The following is a 22,492-nucleotide window of genomic DNA, read 5'->3' on the forward strand; positions in this document are numbered from 1 at the left end:
ATATTTTAAAACATGCAATGGAGCTTAAAAAACATTTTTGTTAATTCACAATTGCAGCTTAGACTCCCCTATGGTTACATATTAGGAAAATCAGGAGCTGTCCCCATTAGAGTACCATGGGTAAAGATTTTCTTTTTAGAAATGAATGTAAGGTCTATGTATGTTATGTGATGTTAAGATTATATTACACACCTTTCACAGGGGATTGCCATGAAGTGTTTCTTAAGTATCATTGCTTTTGGGAATTCACTAACTGGTGGATTAATTAATTCATTATCATTATCACAGACTGGTGCTCTCTGCCCCTGAAATGTTAGAACTTTTGAAAGAGATATTAAGTGCCAGACGGTGTATAATATCCTTGGAGACCCCACAATTATCCCCTTTAGCTGGCTGTATTGTTTCATTGTCAGAGATGTATTATTCCCAAAGCTTCCCAAAAGTAATGTTAATGAGGTCCAGTTTATTTCCTGAGAAGTTTTCATGATTGCTAAGGAACTCCTAGCAAAGTTTTTCAGTAATTCTTTACTCCACACATTGTTCCTGTAATGCCTTCAGGAAGCTTTAATTTTGAAACATTAATTGAGACAGGGCTACGAGTTGGTAAATGTTGCCTGTAATTGGTGCACCGATGACTCCAGAGTAAACCAATTGTTTTCAATTATATTGCTGTTAGGAGTACTTCACAATATTGTCAGGACAGGTTTGGAGGACTTGACTACTCTAGCAGTGATTAATGACTGTTTTACTTGAAAAATGTGGATGCTATATCTTTACAGTGATGTAAGTTTTACTGCATTCCTAATTCATGCATTAAAGCAAACAACAACAGATCACCAGTAACAGGAAGTGCTTCATGAAGACATTTATATAGAGGGATATTCTGTTCCTTTTATGTTTGTTTCCAACATAATTTACAGACCAGGAATTAACTCTTTCTAGAGCAGCAATCAAGTTGACAATTTAACGTTCTGACCACATTGTCACATTATTCTCAATAACTGAAATTCCACCACTCATGGATGATACAATCAATTTGTGACAATGTTGTGAGATGATGTTGGGATGATGCAAATCTAAAACCATCTTAAATATTGTGCAGGAATGTGGAAAACTTGAATGATTAATTTGGAAGGGCTATTATACACTCACCTAAAGGATTATTAGGAACACCTGTTCAATTTCTCATTAATGCAATTATCTAACCAACCAATCACATGGCAGTTGCTTCAATGCATTTAGGGGTGTGGTCCTGGTCAAGACAATCTCCTGAACTCCAAACTGAATGTCTGAATGGGAAAGAAAGGTGATTTAAGCAATTCTGAGCGTGGCATGGTTGTTGGTGCCAGACGGGCCGGTCTGAGTATTTCACAATCTGCTCAGTTACTGGGATTTTCACGCACAACCATTTCTAGGGTTTACAAAGAATGGTGTGAAAAGGGAAAAACATCCAGTATGCGGCAGTCCTGTGGGCGAAAATGCCTTGTGATGGCTACTTCCAGCAGGATAATGCACCATGTCACAAAGGTTGAATCATTTCAAATTGGTTTCTTGAACATGACAATGAGTTCACTGTACTAAACTGGCCCCCACAGTCACCAGATCTCAACCCAATAGAGCATCTTTGGGATGTGGTGGAACGGGAGCTTCGTGCCTTGGATGTGCATCCCACAAATCTCCATCAACTGCAAGATGCTATCCTATCAATATGGGCCAACATTTCTAAAGAATGCTTTCAGCACCTTGTTGAATCAATGCCACGTAGAATTAAGGCAGTTCTGAAGGCGAAAGGGGGTCAAACACAGTATTAGTATGGTGTTCCTAATAATCCTTTAGGTGAGTGTAGATGATAATTATTAGTGATGTGTTTCTATTAAATAAATAAACATTGGTGTAAATGGTGTAACTAGTTGATATTTTAAAACATTTTTTTTAAATAGATGTAAATTAAGTCCCTTTATTTTATGTACCATGTTTGTGTAAACATTACAACAACATTATATCTGCCACAGCCAAATCCCAATCTTGCAACACTCTGTTCTGTCAGGACAACAATGTAAATTAGCTGGAAATACACTTTTTGTAACTTAGTGTCCAGAGCTGAACACATTACTCTTAATGAGATCTTGAGATCTCATGAGAACAAATGTTTTGCATGATTTTAATATTAATTGCCTTAATTTAAATGATCTACTTTTCTTTATATATTTGAGTGTTTTGATTACATTTATCATGATTTCCTCATATTGTTCACTCAAAGATATTGATGTTTCTTCTTTCATCAGTATAGAATACATGTGTGACGTCATGAGTACCTGTCGCGGCCATCTTGGTAGACAAGCAAAGCAATTCACAGGTCAGTGGTCTTAGTATGCTGTGCAATTACACTTGTGTATGATTCTGTTGTGCCTTTCAAGTAACTCAACAATGTAATCAGTGCATGTCCTAGACATTTCTATGAGTAAATATGGAAGTAAAAGTTGAGACTTGTTCAAACTCATATTTATTTTTGTGAAAAACCTTGTGGAATTTACCATGTCAAATATTGCAATCAGCTGCAAATATCTAGAAATAAATCACTGTTTATCAAGCATTCCATCACTAAGTATAAACTATTATGTTTTTCTGTCAGGTTCCAATCTCGATTCAATAAAAAAGTATTAATTAAACTAATTTTAATAAATATTATCACTATTGCTTACTTTTTGTGAAACATTCAGTGTAAATCCAAATCATTCTGAACAGGATCTGCACTGCTCTCTAATCACTGATAGTTTATGCATCCATACCGCCATGATCCTGATCAACTTGCCAAATACCCCTTGAAATTATCAAAATTCCAATCAAAGGAGGTTCATATAAATAAATACAAAATGTTTAGCCAAAATATGGTTAACAAATGTTTTTATTCAATAAAGAAAACTTGACTTTGATCATATTGACCAGTATAGATCCAAATTAGCCTGCAGAAGTTGCAGACAAGCTAAAACATAAACAAGATGATGAGCCAACAATGTTATTTACATAATAAAAACGTGATTATTATTTTCTTTTTCACAACTGGTATTATTTAAGCAATCTTTAATTAAAATATTTTATATTTATTCTAAATAAACAGCTATCTGTAAACCTAATATAACATTAAGAGTATTTAATATAATGATTCAGTTAGATGAAAAACATCACCATTACTTTAATTTCATGGTAGTTAAATTACTTTGTCTGATTATCACTTTTTTTTCTTAGTATTGGTCACAGATTTAGAAGCTCTTTTTCTTTTGAAGCACTATGACTTTCTGCAGTCAGGGCAGAACTTGCCTACCAAGATGGCAGCGGCCTGAAAGTAGGTCACGTAACAGGTACGCTCTGTTCTGTTTTGTGCACATTGTCCATATTATAAATAATAGGCATTTCTATAAATTTGTTATAAAACACACTTCCTCTCAATGAGAAATAAAGAACTTGGGAATTCACAGGGAAGATAAATGAAAAGTGAAAAATCATAGATAGTATCACACTAAACCAGGGTATGTTAACATAAATAAATGCTGCTTTAACAATAAAGGCACAGATCTGAATTCACTCCTGAATTGAATTGGTTCTTGTGGTAATTTTTTTTAAAACATTATATGTTTTAACATTATATGGTAAACGACCCAGTGTGCAAAATTGAGTTGTGATGTTCAGATGATTCAGAGAACTTGAACAAAGAGACAAATGAATGCCCATTACAGTCAAGGTTTACTGAATGATTTTCCTAGACTTTCCTTTTTCTACAGACTCATCATCTTTAAAATTTCAGATGGATTGTTTTTGATTTATTTATTTATCTATTAACTTATAAAAGAGCGATTAACAACATATCAACAGGGTGCCTTGTCGTCACTGTCTATAAAATAAGCAATTATCTATAGTTTTGCTATCCTGGAACAAAGAGGCGTCTCATGCCCAGCACTTAGTTCTCTGCTGAAGATCTAACTGGGTCCATAAATAGCATTCTTGAGGCGATTAGGATGACTCAACACCTTTTAACGACTAAAACAAGTCACTGAAACACAGAAGAGCTCCACAGCCAGATACTGCTGTGGGTTTCTGGTTTAGCAGAATCTGAGAATTGTTCTGTGTTCAGTGGGATGAATCCACATCTCTTATCTGAATACATTTCTAAGTCTGAAACACAGCTCATTTCATTTTTAAATCTAACAATTCTCTCACTTAGTAAATTCTATGAAAATTAAATGTATAATCTCCAGATTATCATGTTTGCGTCCTGATTTTCTTACAACACATAATTCATATTAGGAAAACATGGTGCAGGGCCTATGTGTGTATAATATGTGTCAGCACTCTGTAAAGTAGGCAGTGTATGAAATCAAATTTGTAAGGGATCCACAGGACCACAGTGAATCAATAAGATGCTTATTAGATAAAGGAAATAAAATAATATAATAAAACAGGGGACAGAGATACTGAGGCTCTCTGGACCTCTGAGCCCATAGAAAAATAGGTCATGTATATAGGTCTAAACTGAATAATGCAAAATACATATATGGCAATAATTCGAAAAATCTATGAATATTCATGAAATGCTGATAAATATGCAAGTCTAACAGATTATATTGGCTACCGAATAATCAACAATATAATTAATGAGTAAATCTGTCATACCATTTGGTACTCTGTGACCTTGTGGACAAACTCTCAGAAACAACAGGAAGGTTTGTTTTCAATGTTACTATGTTTACCTCATCCTCAGTGTCAAAGTTTTGAGAACCGAGTGTTTCTGTCTGCTGCAGACTTCTCAAGACACAGGAAGAAAGCCAGATGCACAAAGGCCTCGTATAAGCCAAAATTAATTCATTTGGATAAGTTTAATATAGTTGCTAATCAACACTAGAAACTCTCACAGCAGAGTCCATAAGCATACTTCTGAACATTTTTTACTAAAACTTTAATGACTTGAACACAATGGTACCTTTGTAAAATTACATTTAAACACATTTCTAAACATTTTTCAGTTACAGTAAAAGTCCTATTAAACACTGGCAATGCCTGTAGAATGGTACCAGCTTGTTGCAATTTTATTCATAATAGACTTCAAAAGTACAGCTCTCCAGTTTCCTACATACCTATTTCAGTTTCTATTAAATGAGATGGAAAGATGAGCAGCTTTAAAAAATGTTTTAAGAGTGCAGCTCCCTGCCAAGATGTCAGCATGCTTTCAGATATTTGTCCATTTTTTTATATAATAGACTGGCAGAGAACAGCATGTTAATGAGAAACTGGAGCATAGCTCAGCAGAAATGTTTGAGAAAAACAGCTCCAAGGAAGTTGTAAATCAAAGGGTTACTAATTACTTCACTTTGGTAGAGAGTATGGCAAGCCAAATTATTATTTAGAGATATCTCTAAATATATTTCAAGATATCTTCAAATATTTCAAGATATCTCTAAATCATTTAAAGATATCTTTACATTATTTAGAGATATCTGCAAGTCATTTAGAGATATCTAAATAAGGTGCTTTTTAAATATATCTCTAAGTGATTTGCAGATATCTTTAAATGATTTAGAGAAATTACTTCCTGTTCATTTAGAGATATCTGCAAATAATTTAGAGATATCTTCAAATGACTTCTAGTGGGTCCATGACAATTCGTCCCCATCATTATATTTTCTCCACTTGAGCATTTGTAGCCATGAGTGCATTCATTTACTGTAGAGCCATAGAACACACATATGTGTATGTATAGTTTTATTTATTTATTTATTTATTTATTTATTTCTTAGCAGGCGCCTTTATCCAGGGCGACTTACAAAATGTAATATAGTAGGCTATATAAATATATAAATATACACACACACACACATACTTGTTTTTAATTGATACATTAATTTGAGACTATAACCCCAATAATGAAGTTTCATAGAATTAGTCAGGACAACTGGCAGTGACAGCTGCAGGCTTCTAAAAATGGGTTTCATGTTAAAGTTATATATTGGTTGGTGCATTGGTTAGGGAATAGCACTATGAACCTAGTGATCTGGGTTTGATTCCTGATTAGTACATGTTATTTTCTTGTGTGTACATTATTATTATTATTTTTAAACGGTATCAGAGTAGAACGAACAATTAGAAGGCTGTTGAAAATACAGTGCTAACATATGGAGGGTCAGTCCTTCTGACAAATATAATTTATTCATTTGTTATTTTTATTTAAGTGTTAAATTCAGTGCATATGTGGATGCCTATTATTATTATTATTATTATTACTGATTTCTTACATTAAGTTTGGCTGAATTCGAATAATGATCCACTCTAACTGGATATTAATGAGTGAATTTGCCTTGCTGTCTGATTTGTTACTAGTTCATGTTCCCTGAATCGTGATATTGAAACGCAATTCTAATTAGGAAAATTTAAAATCCTTATTAACTGCCTTCTAATTATTATTTCTTCTCTGATACTGTTTAACTCAGGGAAATTATATATTAAAAAAATAATAATAACAATGTACACCTAAGAAATTAACTAATCAGTAATCAAACCCATATCACCAGATAGTGCTGCTCCCTAACCACCGTGCCAACTGATATACAATTTTAACATTAAACCTATATTAAGCAGCCTTCAGACGTTGCTGCCAGCTGTTGTGACTAATAAAACTTAATTAATGGGGTTATAGTCTCAAATGAATGTTTCAATTAAAAACATACATTATAATAAATAATATAAAATAGTTTTGTATAGTTTTTTGTATATATATATATATATACACTCACCTAAAGGATTATTAGGAACACCATACTAATACTGTGTTTGACCCCCTTTCGCCTTCAGAACTGCCTTAATTCTACGTGGCATTGATTCAACAAGGTGCTGAAAGCATTCTTTAGAAATGTTGGCCCATATTGATAGGATAACATCTTGCAGTTGATGGAGATTTGTGGGATGCACATCCAGGGCACAAAGCTCCCGTTCCACCACATCCCAAAGATGCTCTATTGGGTTGAGATCTGGTGACTGTGGGGGCCAGTTTAGTACAGTGAACTCATTGTCATGTTCAAGAAACCAATTTGAAATGATTCGACCTTTGTGACATGGTGCATTATCCTGCTGGAAGTAGCCATCAGAGGATGGATGGACATGGTCAGAAACAATGCTCAGGTAGGCTGTGGCATTTAAACGATGCCCAATTGGCACTAAGGGGCCTAAAGTGTGCCAAGAAAACATCCCCCACACCATTACACCACCACCACCAGCCTGCACAGTGGTAACAAGGCATGATGGATCCATGTTCTCATTCTGTTTATGCCAAATTCTGACTCTACCATCTGAATGTCTCAACAGAAATCGAGACTCATCAGACCAGGCAACATTTTTCCAGTCTTCAACTGTCCAATTTTGGTGAGCTTGTGCAAATTGTAGCCTCTTTTTCCTATTTGTAGTGGAGATGAGTGGTACCCGGTGGGGTCTTCTGCTGTTGTAGCCCATCCGCCTCAAGGTTGTACGTGTTGTGGCTTCACAAATGCTTTGCTGCATACCTCGGTTGTAACGAGTGGTTATTTCAGTCAAAGTTGCTCTTCTATCAGCTTGAATCAGTCGGCCCATTCTCCTCTGACCTCTAGCATCAACAAGGCATTTTCGCCCACAGGACTGCCGCATACTGGATGTTTTTCCCTTTTCACACCATTCTTTGTAAACCCTAGAAATGGTTGAGCGTGAAAATCCCAGTAACTGAGCAGATTGTGAAATACTCAGACCGGCCCGTCTGGCACCAACAACCATGCCACGCTCAAAATTGCTTAAATCACCTTTCTTTCCCATTCAGACATTCAGTTTGGAGTTCAGGAGATTGTCTTGACCAGGACCACACCCCTAAATGCATTGAAGCAACTGCCATGTGATTGGTTGGTTAGATAATTGCATTAATGAGAAATTGAACAGGTGTTCCTAATAATCCTTTAGGTGAGTGTATATATATATATATATATATATATATATATATATATATATATATATTATATATCCTGCCTACAATATATATCCTACACTTATGTGTGTTCTACGGCTCTACAATAAGTGAATGCATAATAAGTGGAGAACGTATAATGAAGGCTACGAATTGTCATGGACCCACAGGAAGTCATTTGGAGATATCTCTAAATGATTTTCAGATATCTCCAAATCATTTTGAGATATCTGCAAATCATTGAGAGATATATTTAAAAAGCACCTTATTTAGATATCTTTAAATGATTTGGAGATATCTCGAAATATTTGGAGATATCTTGAAATGCATTTAGAGATATCTCTGAATGATAATTTGGCTTGACATATTTCTGACCTTGAAGCGGTCTCTTATTTTTTTTCCAGAGCTGTATATGCATGTTGTTTTCTTTTAAAGATGTTACAATTATATTAATATATGATTTAATCACAGTAGCTTAGGGAGTAGGTGTTGCTGTTCCAACAATACAGAAATATAGCGTCAGCTGGTGACAAGTTAATGTCTATAAATGGTTCATTATTGTTATCAATTGGCAAAACCCCTTTAATACAAACACTACTGAATAAACCCAGTTAATTCTGTATTTATATTTTATCTACTATACAGCTCATTCAACTGACTGAGACCAGAAGCACTGTGATAACAATATCATTCAAAATTGTTTCTGGATTATAACTGTATCAGTGAGCTTGTTTCTCATGAGAAATCCTTTATTTTAAAAACAGAGTTATAAAAATGAAGGGTATTACATTAGGATCACTTGCTTGAGGAACTCAGTTATTGTTTTTTTAATTAACTGGTAGAATATAACTGAGTAAAATATGTATTTGTTGTTGTTTACTTAAATTAAACATTTCGTTTTGTTCGAGACAAATGCACTGTATTATGTAGTTTGTCAGTTCACATAGTTTATCCTGTGACGTTAAACACTGCAGTTGTTTCATGGCTTTTATGAAACATAATCCTATATCCTTATTTAGAAATAGCTCCATAGCTTATTTTTTGAGTGGACTCTGATTTTTAAAGAGAACTGTTCAGGTATTAAGTTCCATGATTTATCATTGCTTTTGAGGATCATGTACAGAGATAAAATGGTAAAATTCTCAGATGGCATGTTTCAAAAATCACTATGGTTATAGATGACATTCACAATCAATACATTTGCAAATAAATAAAAACAGGAATTTTACATGTGTTGTTTTCAAACATTTAAACTCTGCTTGTGACATCACATTCACTCCCATATCAAAAGTGTGCATGTGGGGTGATTAATGTTCTTAACCTGTCATCAAAGCTTCAGTTTAGTTGGCCGGACTGATTGACTAGCACAAGAATGCAATTTGGCAATGTCATTCTTCAGTCAGTAAGTTACACACACCTAGGAACCCATTCAACCAAGCAAAGAGCTGCTTTTTAGTCAAGGTGGGATTCGGAAAGGCTGAGATTCTCAACCATTGCATTAGGTTTTTATATCTCATCTGTGTTCTTATTTAGAAGCAGTAATTCATTTCCTAGTAGATGAACAGAAAGGCTATGCTAATACTGTCCCAGATAGATGTCCGCCCATGCTTGCTGATTTGTATTCAATCCTGCAGGACTCTGTGCTAGCCTTGGTTTTGGATTTCTGGCCAGACTTTTCTACTGTTGTGACTATGTGACTACGTACATGTCATGGTACCTGTTAGGAGGAGGGAGCCTGGCTTGAAACTGAAGAAAGGACAATGCTGTAAGCACTGTAGTTCAAATCCTTATGTCTTACAGTTTAGCTGGGGAGAAAAAAATGTAATTTCTAGTCATTTCATAGCTGTTCTACAGAAGGTAATTACTGTGAAAGGACTCCCAATGGAGATTTTAATCTGAGTGCTGTAATTTCCTCACGGTGATTGCCTGAGGTTGAATTCCTTGAATATTCTGTCATTAAAATTAGGGTTAACCTAAAAGATATATGAACATAGTGATGGTGGAGCTGATTGGGGGGTCAAAAGGAACATTATAGAAAAACAGTTTGAAGTTCTGTAATGCCTTTGTTGTGCTTTGTTTGGTCAATGTATAAAGTCAAATCCTCTTTGTAGCAGAAATATAATCACATTAATACATTAGGTGTAAATATCTTGGGGGAAAAAACATGCCTCTGGGATTGAATATTTTCAATAGTTTCTGGGAAAAAATTCACTCAATCCCATTGTTTGAAGTTGGGTTTTAGTGGACAGATATGTTCTAAACACCATCAACTTTCACGCATGTTACACTTATGCATGTATTAATACAGTGGCTCAATCTCTTCAGAGATTGGAATTGCAGTATATATCACACCAAAATAGAAAGGGGCTGTTATTTTGTAGGAGTGGAAGATTTTTAAATAATTTTTCAGTCATTAGCTGCCCCACACAACACAAACACCAGCTGCAGTCTTAAGCCCACACATTCAGTACTGCAACACACTGATGCCCACAATTCACATTTCAATGAAATGCAAGAGAAAAAAATATCCTAGTTTATAGAGCATTTTAAAGTACAAGTCAAATGGATTAAAAGAAACAGTGTGTATGTTCTTCAGTAGGTTACAAATAAAATCGATTTAGTGGATAGATCCACTGTGCATTTAGGTTTTAATGAACAATTAGGTTGGTGTGAGAGAGAAAATCCACTCCATCCTACGATAGTGGTAATAATGGTAATTGACTGAGTGGTCAAAATACATGGATTACATTAGTAGACCCTAAAGAATGGTCTTCTCTTCATCATTACACACAGGTATGAGACCTTATTCTGTGATTTATAAAGAATTAATATTTCCATTACCATTACCATTGCCTTCCAAAGACAGCTCAATATTTCAGAAAATGGTTGACAGTTAAACCTTCCTTAGAGAAAGGGCCCCTACATATTACATTTAAGTATGAATCATTTGCTGCTGGAATTCCCTTAATGCCTTATAATGAACATATGGGTCTCTGAACACTTACAACAATATTGCTTCTCCTACTTACAAAGATGATTAATTAGTGTTAATCTAGTCAAGTTATTATATGTAATTGACAGCCATACAGCACAATGTGTGATGAAATTCTGTATATAAATTACAAGGATTAAGAAATGTACAGGAACTTTTTCAATAACTTTCCAAAGAGCCATGTTTCAAGGAGAACTGCACAACCATGTGTGTGTGTGTGTGTGTGTGTGTATGTGTGTGCTTACATGTTCTTGTCTACCTATCCAAGTAGGGAACTAGGCATTGTTAACACTCATGAAGTGGGGACTTGGTTACCGAGTGGGGACATTTCCCAAGTCTCCACTTGGCAAAGCCTTTATATCTTGTTCAAATGGTACCTAGACTCCCCCAGTGAAGTTTTTTTTATTGACCAAGTGGGGACCTGAGAGGTCCCCAAGTGTGTAACTTTTTCTCTCAGTGCTGCCCCTGTAGGCTGGTGCTGGTATTTTGGTGATTATCACACATGCATACTTAACACACTCTACCGCTGAAGGCAGCTGGGAAGCTACTCTCTGATTGCCTCTATGGAAACCTTGATGTAGGGCTGAAATGTATTTTATTTCAGAACATTTTATCGTAATTTATATTGAAAGTAGCTATTTAATATGTATTATTATTATTATTATTATTATTATTATTATTATTATTATTATTATGTACTTGCATACTATTATTATGAATGACAATAATAAGAAGTTTCCAACAGCAGCAGAATGTTGCATACAGCAGCAGTTCTGTACAACCTTGGCATGGGAGTTTTAAACATGTACCACCAAATGCTTTCTCCTTCCATGTTATTTAGCGTTCCCGGGGTTAGCTTCCGGTCGGCGCTTCATCGGTCGAGTTACTCACTCTCTTCGACACATTATACCTTACATGACAATTGGATGTTTTATTAGAACTCACGCCTGTGTGCAAAAGCCAATCACGTCCGTGCCCTGCATTTCACAATTAAACATGTCAAACAATGAATATCCTGTGATAAAACATGAAACGCGATATGTACAATGATCGATACAGGCAGCAAGGATGGCGAGATTTTCAAATAATATCCGTAGACAGCATTTAGGGTTTCCTGAGGATCCAAAGTTTCAGAAGTCCTGGTCAAGTTCTGCGGCTCGATCGAATTGGACGGCTTGGCCAGGTTCGATGGCTTGGTCTCGGGTGCAGATATTCTGGATTATACGTCATTCTGGTCAACACCCTGAAAATGTACGAAGATTAAAACGACAATATGCATAAGTACATAGCTTCCATGAGATCAACCTCCACTGACAAGAGACCGCATTCACTCGTCTGGTTTCTGGTGATGTTGGTAGACCATACAACAGCATCTTCTACCAATGACGAAAGTTGTAGCCCACTAACACATGGTACCTCTACCTGACAGGTCAGCGCATTGCCTTTAAAGTGCAGAGGGCTGTAATCGCTCAGTTTGATTCCTCATGTGTCTCTCTTCCTCTGATACGGTTTCTTGAAGTAGGATACAGCAGCGCAATAGTACCAATTTGTGTCCTGGACACAAACATCATGCAGAATCCTCACCCTGTCCCTGTATGCATGTATGCACTGCAGCAGAAATAACCTCCCTCTACTCTCCAGTCTGCAGCTCCTGACCCGTGCGTTCAAAGGCCGGTCCGCTGCTCACTCTGTGACACCGTCTCTCACAGCCTCCAAGCCTCGCTGCATCCGCCCCCCTGCGCGTCGCCCCACCACACCCCAGCTGCCTCGCCCCACCATGCTCCACCACGCCTCACAATGATGATGTTACTCCTGGCATCCTGCACAGCTGTCATCAGGGGTGTGTGTGTGGGTGTGTGTGTGTGTGTGTGGGTGTGCGTGTGCGTGTGCGTGTGCGGGTGCGGGTGTGCGTGCATGTGTGTGTGTGTGTGTGTGACATTTGCATGAAGTTGAAGGATGATTTTATCCTTGCAGAAACAATTCACTGGTCATTTTAGTGAGCATCAGCTACTCTTATTAAAAGAAAGTTTTATTTCACAACCTCTTTGATATTGCTGTGCTATGAAGCTGACCCAGACAGTATGCTAATGTCCTTTCACCGGAGCACCCTCCAAAAACGTCTGTGTAGAAATCATAGGTGTCATTCCCAGGGTCAGTAAAACCTTGTAGGCAATAATGGGTTGTTGAAATGAGTGGAATTCTTTAAATGAACTCTATAAAGCATTAGTGACACCTATTAGTGTGAACAACATGATTCGGACCCTGTACATTGATTTCTACAGTGAAGTCCTGGGCTCTATTAGTGGTTGCCCATATAGGAAAATGTTTGGTAAAATGTGCAGCTGTCAGTTCACACCTTAAGAAAAACACATTTGTTCTAAATTCAAACCAGACAAAAATATATAGATGTGAAAGCGCAAAACAAACATGGTTACAGATAAATAATAGAAACAATTCAGAGCAATTCAATTATTATACAAAAATGAAGCCTCTATTTAGAATATAGGAAGATATGAATGATAATAATGGTAAGTCTCTTTCACTTACCCTATTGATCAACAATTCTTCTCCAGTTTCTTCTTGTAAGATCATAGAAACCCAGTCTCCACAGCATAGCATGGTCATTTGTTCCACATTGTAGTTCAACTTAATGTCTTCCCCTGCATTTTGATTTGGAAGCAAGTGTTTTTGTCAACTATGTCCCTGTACCGCAATCAAATCTTATTAATTCCTGACAAGAGCTTTAATCATATTATCCTGTTAAAACATTTGGTCCTGGTGGCTTTCTGACTATTCTGCACTGCAATAACCAAGTGTCTGGTGTGGTATCCAGAATGGTATACAATACTTTAGAGGTGGCTACATTAGAAAATTATCAATTTTTCATCCATTCTGCATTCAATAAATTACATCACTTTTACTGTTGCTGCATCAAGAGGAGAGGATTTTTTTTTTATGAGGCCTTGGAAAAAAGAGAATTCTTGTAATTTGTTTGAGGCAGTTTAGCATTTTTAAAAAATGATTCGGAAGACTGAAAGTTAATTGGATATTTAGAATTTGTGACATAATCTTTACATTTGAAACTGTGAGCTTGGGAGAGCACAATGCCATTCCATTATAGTTGCCATTGCAATTTAGTGATTTAGTCATTTCAATGGGAGATTGAGACTTTGGAATAGCAGGGAGCCATTAAAACAGGCATATTTTTCAATTAAAACAATGACTTATATGTATACACCAGACACTGAGGTGAGGTTTCACACCAGGACATTCAATCTTGTGGTACTGTGCTTTTCCACCACTTGCACATCATTCTCTTTTATCTTTCACTTTCAAAGCTCCTCACATCCAAACAATTAATTTAACATGAAACATAACTGAAGCCTAATACAGGTCTATAGTCCATATGGCTGTCTTTTATCTGAACCACAACACCCCATATCTTTCAGAAACTGGAATATTCTTTAAGGAAGTATCTGTTTTTTTTTCTCCTTTTATTCTGTATGAATAAAAAACCTCTTGTCTCATCAACCACTATTGCTGCTTATGCTTTCTGGGGACTCGACCCATGTAACTTGAAGAAATAAATAAGATTGTAAAGCTTTTTTCTGTTGTCATTCATTGCAGTTATTCAGACAGGCCCAGCATGATTGACCTAGCTGAGCAGCAGGTGATGAGACAGCCAGAGCAGTTTAAAGGCATGCCAGTAGACCAACCCCAGATCTGAGATCCACCAAGCTTAAAAAAAGACCAAAGAGGCAGATCTTCTTGTTTCAAAGCAAGGCTTTTTATTATTATTTTCTTTCTTTTTTCAATGAGAGAAAATCTAATTCTGTCATGTGCTAACACCTTCTGAGTCAAACAACAATTCCAATTACACATAACTAAAAAAGTGCATTCTCAATGAACCTTTCATTGTAGCACACAGTCTGTGCTAACTCACAAATTGCTATGTGTCAACAGTCCCTTCCCAAACTGGACTGAGCAAAGTGACCCTGTCTTTTATAATCTCAAGATGTGTCATCTGTCTTGTTTTTATCCCTAAACAACAGACACAAATATAATTAGAACTCTTACTCCCCTGTTGCATGCAGTAAGAAAAACATAACAAAAAACAGCACTCACAAAAGTGTGTTACCCTGCTATGACCAATACATCAAAATGGCTGATTTTGTTTTTAAATTATTTTACTCACTACTTTCATGCTTTTTATGTAGTTTGTGTAAAAACACCAATTTTAATATTTATTTTTCTCTCACCATTGATTAGACTGTATAGGAATCAATTCTGCTACAGTGAGACATCCACACCTAATATGCAGAACAGGTATTAATGGTAATGGAAAATGCAGGGGCAGGGGCACATCTGTTTAGTTTGTATGTCATTTTTGATGGATAAAAACTCAACTTCTCTATTGTTGAAATGTGAAGTTCATATATACTGCATACTGTATATACTCCATGTGATTGTTTTAACTTGAGATGCATTCACTATTTAGAGGTCTACATCTTGCACAAACACGATCTATGTCATCTTAAATTACTGCTTTTAGTAATTTACACAGAAAACACAGAAAAGACAATTAAATGTCATTTTATTCATCTTTACTTGTTTTTTATGGTCCCTTTGTGTTGTGTAAATAAATGGTTTCTGTCCCAAAGCTGTACACATGAACATATTTCCAAACTCCAACTTATTTTATAATAAGCCTTTGGGTGACATCATAAGCTGCTTTCCACTTTATTTGTGTTTTTCCATTTCCTTTCACATACTGATAAGTTATCATTGTTTATACATTTTAAAATATCTTGTGTGTATAATTACTGTAAAAAACTGCAGTAGCTCCAATAAGTTTATTTTAAATTTTTATGGAAGCCACTGTAACAAATAACAAATATTTTCTTAATCAAATAAGTACTAATAATGATTATGTAGGTACTGTAATGTAAAATAAAAACAACAAGCAAACAAAAGCATACACAAATACTAAACATTGCATCTTATGTCATCATGTCTTTCCTTTTTGGGGGGACATGGTATTATCAATTTTAACTGAGAATCAAATTGTGAAAGACATTCATTGTGGTGATAAATGCGTGGCACAGCTTAGAGGAGAGATTTCTTGTTCATGTTTTTTTTTCTTAAGTGCAAAGACAAGTGATCGCTTCTTAGTAAGACAGGGTGGTCATTTAGACCCATTGTGCAGCCTTGATTCTAGAGTACAGGCAGAGACTCTGTCAGGACTTCAGTGATAATGCCTGTCAACGTGGCAGGAGGAGAGTCTTCGCTCCTCAGCCTGATGATTTATGAGGAGCATTAGGAAGGTGTCAGGAATCTGTCAGTTATTCTACAAAAATCGGTGACACTAAACTAATTGAACATTGATAATAATAATAATAATAATAATAATAATAATAATAATAATACAAAAAAATATAATACAAATAATATATATATATATATATATATATATATACATACAGTGTGGGAAAAAAGTATTTTGTACATTTGCCTACTGACAAAGAAATGATCAGTCTATAATTTTAATGGTAGGTGTATTTTAACAGTGAAAAACAGAATAACAACAAAAAAATCCAGAAAAACACATTTGAAAAAAGTTATAAATTGATTTGCATGTTAATGAGGGAAATAAGTATTTGATCCCCTATCAATCAGCAAGATTTCTGGCTCCCAGGTGTCTTTTATACAGGTAACGAGCTGAGATTAGGAGCACTCTCTTAAAGGGAGTGCTCCTAATCTCAGCTCGTTACCTGTATAAAAGACACCTGTCCACAGAAGCAATCAATCAATCAGATTCCAAACTCTCCACCATGGCCAAGACCAAAGAGCTTTCCAAGGATGCCAGGGACAAGATTGTAGACCTACACAAGGCTGGAATGGGCTACAAGACCATCGCCAAGCAGCTTGGTGAGAAGGTGACAACAGTTGGTGAGATTATTCGCAAATGGAAGAAACACAAAATAACGGTCAGTCTCCCTCGGTCTGGGGCTCCATGCAAGATCTCACCTCGTGGAGTTTCAATGATCATGAGAACAGTGAGGAATCAGCCCAGAACTACACGGGAGGATCTTGTTAATGATCTCAAGGCAGCTGGGACCATAGTCACCAAGAAAACAATTGGTAACACACTACGCCGTGAAGGACTGAAATCCTGCAGCGCCCGCAAGGTCCCCCTGCTCAAGAAAGCACATGTACAGGCCCGTCTGAAGTTTGCCAATGAACATCTGAATGATTCAGAGGAGAACTGGGTGAAAGTGTTGTGGTCAGATGAGACCAAAATCGAGCTCTTTGGCATCAACTCAACTTGCCGTGTTTGGAGGAGGAGGAATGACCCCAAGAACACCATCCCCACTGTCAAGCATGGAGGTGGAAACATTATGCTTTGGGGTGTTTTTCTGCTAAGGGGACAGGACAACTGCACCGCATCAAAGGGATGATGGACGGGGCCATGTACCATCAAATCTTGGGTGAGAACCTCCTTCCCTCAGCCAGGGCATTGAAAATGGGTCGTGGATGGGTATTCCAGCATGACAATGACCCAAAACACACAGCCAAGGCAACAAAGGAGTGGCTCAAGAAGAAGCACATTAAGGTCCTGGAGTGGCCTAGCCAGTCTCCAGACCTTAATCCCATAGAACATCTGTGGAGGGAGCTGAAGGTTCGAGTTGCCAAACGTCAGCCTCGAAACCTTAATGACTTGGAGAGGATCTGCAAAGAGGAGTGGGACAAAATCCCTCCTGAGATGTGTGCAAACCTGGTGGCCAACTACAAGAAACGTCTGACCTCTGTGATTGCCAACAAGGGTTTTGCCACCAAGTACTAAGTCGAAGGGGTCAAATACTTATTTCCAAGTTCAGAAATCAATGTTAAGTGATCTCAATTTTTTCCAGAGCTGTATATATATATATATATATATATATATAACAGATTATCCATTCAAGGATCTCAAAACAGTCCATATTCACTGATATCACAAAAAACTATTAATTGGAGAAAAATTGAAAATCATGATGCTTAAGCGTTTCAACTTGTCTTCCTAAGATGAGTAAGCATCATGATTTTCATTTTCACTTTTTCACCAATTAATAGTTTTTTTGTGATATTGGTGAATATGGACTGTTTTTAGACGGGAGCTGCTGTCCATACTTCCTTGAATGGATAATCTGTTTTATATCAACTCCCTGGGACAAGGCACCCCGCATTTAAAGTTTATAAAAATTATTGTAGCACCAGCAATTTTTGATACCCACACACACGCACATATATATATATATATATATATATATATATTGTGAGCCCGGGAGACGCAACCAACAGAAGACTAGGCGGGACCATCCAAGACCACACAGTTAGAAGTGGACTCCATTAGGCACTATTCCCAGGGTTAGCACTGGACAGCTCCCAACTTCTACCTGCTGAAGGCTCCCCTGTATCCACCAGCTACAGTACCACGGAGACCTGCTAGAGGCCAGCTATGGGCAGCTGATAGCACTAATGAGGAGAGGCCTATATAAGTAGCCTCTCCCTGGCACTTGAGTTTCAGTGCTGCTGCTGTGTAGAGCTAATGCAGCGTAACTGTGTGCTCTCCATTGGCAGCCTCGGATGACTTCATCTGGGAGGATCTCTGGATCTGGACAGAACCATCAGCCCTTCAAGAACCTGCAACACAGAAGGGAACTTGACAGGAGAGAAGGCACCCTCTTCATGCCCCCAAGAGGCCCTGTAGGAAGAGAGCCTAACATTTTTCTTTAAAGTGTCATGGGTGGGATGTGATGGGCAATTTAGCACTTAATTGATTTATTTATTTCACTTATTTATTTAGATGTGTGCACTTATTTTTTTCACTTATGAATTGTTTTCTTTACTTCCTTACATTGTTTACTTTTGGTATTATTGGTTTATTGGTTTATTCTTATTGCCAAGTGCATGCCACTGGCTACATTCTCACCTGGACTTCCCTGCATGTCTTCTCTTGATTGCCTTCACTTGCACCCCTGCCTTTTTGTTTTAGTACTTAAGGGCAGAGACCGTGTCATTCGAGAGAGCAAGCAACTGAGCACACGGATAGGAGATATGGGGCATAGCATTCTCCCAACTGACATCCAAATTAGAAGGCACAGGGCTGGAGGGAAGTAGACTGGCAGAGGCGGCGAAAGATTAGGGAGAACGGTGAAGAGCTCCCCGGAAAAAGGAAACCTTTGGAGATGGAATGCTGACAAAGGAGAAGGAGACTTAAATTGCTGGAGACAACAGAAGTCTGTAGAGCGTTAAGTATTCTGCTTTGTTTCTTGTTGAAGAATATAGTTAAAAGGAGCATACATGGAGTAAATATTAAATAATCTTTGAGACTTTTTGGACATTTATCCCCTCTTGCTGTTTACCTGGACAGAGAAGCGTCCCTGTTCTGGGTTATGGGATTTGTTGCCAGCTTTCCCTCTTAGTCCCTGCGGATCTGTGCCTGTAAATAAAAAAGAAAGATAGTGAACAATTACATTGGGCTTGTGCAATCTGAGACTTAATAATACTTGTTTCTTACCTGCAGCTTGTTTGGGGTCCCAACGAGACTTGTGTAATATCCTCTAAGAAGGGGGATTCATCTTGTGTAATTGCACTGTCCTATGATTGAATTAAGAGGTTGTAAATTAATGGTTGATTCTATTTGTATTTTAGAATAAGGAAATTGGGCTTTACTTTTTCTTAAATTAGTTCCTTTATTTTGGGTAGGGTTATTGTTTTTTTTGCTCAGTTTATTAAAGGCAATTTTAGATTAGGTTTTATATATTTAGCTTCCCAATTCCTTACCTATTGTGTTCCCTGCTGTGGTACAGTCTTCGTGCCCTGTCCTAGCTGTAGAAGTAATTATCATTGTTGGGAACTTGACTTTTTGTGTGGTGGTGTTCTGGGGTCCAGTCAAGCCTGCCCGGGGAGAGAGTGGGTGAATGAGGTCCTCTTAATAAAAGAGGTGGCGTGGTCATGCAGCGTGTCGCCCCTAATCACCCAGTAGGCTGTCACAAAAACAAGACAATACACCTACTTTTCATTGAATACTGTCTCTTGTCTCTCCGTCATTGTCTAGCCACCCACCTGGCTCACTATGTATAGGTAAAATAAGTCAAGTGTCTTATCTTTATCATTATGGTTTGGGATTTAAGGTAGTTTAGTTACATTTTCTTTAGTACTTCATGTTTTCATCTAGTTTCCCTCTTTCAACACCGATAAACTATAATTGTGAAAAGTCACAGATTAGTATAGCAAGTCATTTTTAGAGCCACTATGGCCACCAAAACAATAGGAAATCGCGAAAGCCATTTCCCATATCCTAATATAAAATCTGTCAAATTTTTAGGGGCTCTTCAGTAATGCACAATGTTAAACTGGCATATCGATTGATCAGGATCCTTGGAGTCCTGGCCACCCCAAGATTTTGGTCTTGGTTGTGGTCACACAGGAAATGTAAAATTAGCTGCTGCACAGTGGGAGGAAGAGTTGGCTGGTTTGGCTCTTCTCTGTGTACAACAGTGATGCCCAATGAGCTGCTGTCTGGAGAGGCCATGTGGAAGTTACTTGGCTTGAGCTTCATCTTCAAGGGATCAGTTTCTAATCATCCACAACCACTAATTTGCCAGGGTGAGATAAGGGGACATTCATTTGCTCACTCACCAGGGACAAGGTGTTAGAATAAGGCATGAATTTTTTATTGCAATTTTGGAAGAAATATTGGGAACTTTTTGTGTTATTTTCTTTTTCATGTGGCAGCCCTAGGGTGGCTAACAACGAACATTAGAATACTGATCATTTTTTATTTTAAAGAAAATAACAATGAAACCAATCTGATGTATAATTATGACAATGGTAAATTCCCAGTTTCCCCTCAGTTATTCTTAGATAGTTATTTTCCTTAATTAATCGATATTCTCATGGGGAGAGTCCTCAGGTATTTTATTTTATCCAGATTCTTTTTTGTATTGTATCTATAATGTAATCCATCTCCTATCAATTGGATCAAGGTTTCATGATTGTAAGATTGTAATTATTGCAGTGTCTGCCAATAGTCTTTGCCAAGTACAAAAAGCTTAACTAATATAAATCTGGAACAGCTTAAGGGAAACCAGAACAAATACTGAAATATTTGATGCAATGCATCGCATCACTATAAACATTCAGGGGAAGCCTGGATGTTTGACCAACCTCTGTGGTCAATTAATCATTGGGAACATTCAACCTAAAAGGGCCAAGAGATTAACACCAAGGTCACAATGGATCTCATGGGTCTCTTCAAATCAGATAGTCAAATGTTTACTTCTGATTAATACAGTTCTGGGGAAAGAAGCCGTTACATGATAATATGTAATGTTAAAATTATTACACTATGTAAGGAAAATAAGCAACCCCTGATACTCTTTCTGTAACAGTTTTGATCTTCTTAAATGTTATCTTCAAGATCTTCAAGACTCTCTGGACATCAGTAAAATGGAGATTCTCAAGGAAATGTTATGTTAGTAGCCCTAGAAAGATAACCCTCTTGGCCCACACACACAGTTTGAAGGGAATTTTGTAAATTAAATTATTCTACATCAATGTATATTACCTCTCAGTTAATTACATTAACTTTTAAAATATTACAGCTCTGAGAGTTTCATATTAGCAGAACCATGTGTGACAGCTGGCAAGAAAGATACTATTTCTTTCCTGTGTCTCCCTTGATATCCCTGGGCCCTTGCACATAGTCTGATATGACCACTTGCATGTACCAGCAGCGTCTTACATCATCAAAACATAAGGCAGTTTTGATTGAGCATATCTGCTTTATGGTCCACTGATTTTAATATTCATGGATGTTGATAATGTCAGTAGGTAACATTAATGGATGTTCTTCTGGGAGTTGGGATTATTGCTATTCTGGGGTCTTGTTTTGGTATTTTGTTGCAATTATTATACATTGATATTTACAATTTCCGTATTCCAGTTTTTTAAAGATCTACAGGGCCATATTACAAAACTCCCACATCAAATTAATTAGGATATAGAAATGTATAAGGAAGAAAAGGTGTGGGGGGGTGTCAAAATTTGTGAATCATGCGAGATGTGGAAAGAGATAATTTTGCACTTAATTCCTTTGTATTCAGTCTAGCAGGAAAGCATCTTATAGTCCAGTGGTTAAAAGACATTAGTGTATTGTGACATTTCCTGACCAAAGCTACAGGACAATACTCCGGGGAGAACATCTTGAACTGGCTTTTGACTTGATATTGATTGACCCCAATACATTTTGAGTTAGTTGACTCTGTGTGTTTCTCCCCTACTGGTAACAGCAGTAGCTACAAGATAAATCAATTTACACTACTGCAAAAATACAACGCAGGGTAAGCCATGTCACCGAAGCATGAAGAAGCTAAGTATTCAACATAACTGAGGAACAATTTTAATATTAAGTACATTTTGTTTAACTCATATGCCACTATTACTCACAGTAGAAGAGTTTGGGATTTTTCTCGATGATCTAAATG

The 22,492-nt window shown here is 37.0% G+C and overlaps 1 protein-coding gene across 1 annotated transcript in view; it reads left to right on the top strand.

Moving 5' to 3' along the window:
• Nucleotides 1-14,567, top strand: part of LOC136749934 (sterile alpha motif domain-containing protein 12) — a 51,287-nt gene extending 36,720 nt beyond the window's left edge. The window contains exon 6 of the mRNA XM_066704604.1: nucleotides 12,606-14,567. Coding sequence (XP_066560701.1) covers nucleotides 12,606-12,619 — 14 coding nt within the window. The 3' untranslated portion in view covers nucleotides 12,620-14,567. The remainder of the gene's footprint in view (nucleotides 1-12,605) is intronic.
• The last annotated feature ends 7,925 nt before the right edge of the window (nucleotides 14,568-22,492 follow it).

The sequence above is a fragment of the Amia ocellicauda genome, chromosome 1 (assembly GCF_036373705.1).
Source record: "Amia ocellicauda isolate fAmiCal2 chromosome 1, fAmiCal2.hap1, whole genome shotgun sequence".
Taxonomy (NCBI): Eukaryota; Metazoa; Chordata; class Actinopteri; order Amiiformes; family Amiidae; genus Amia; species Amia ocellicauda.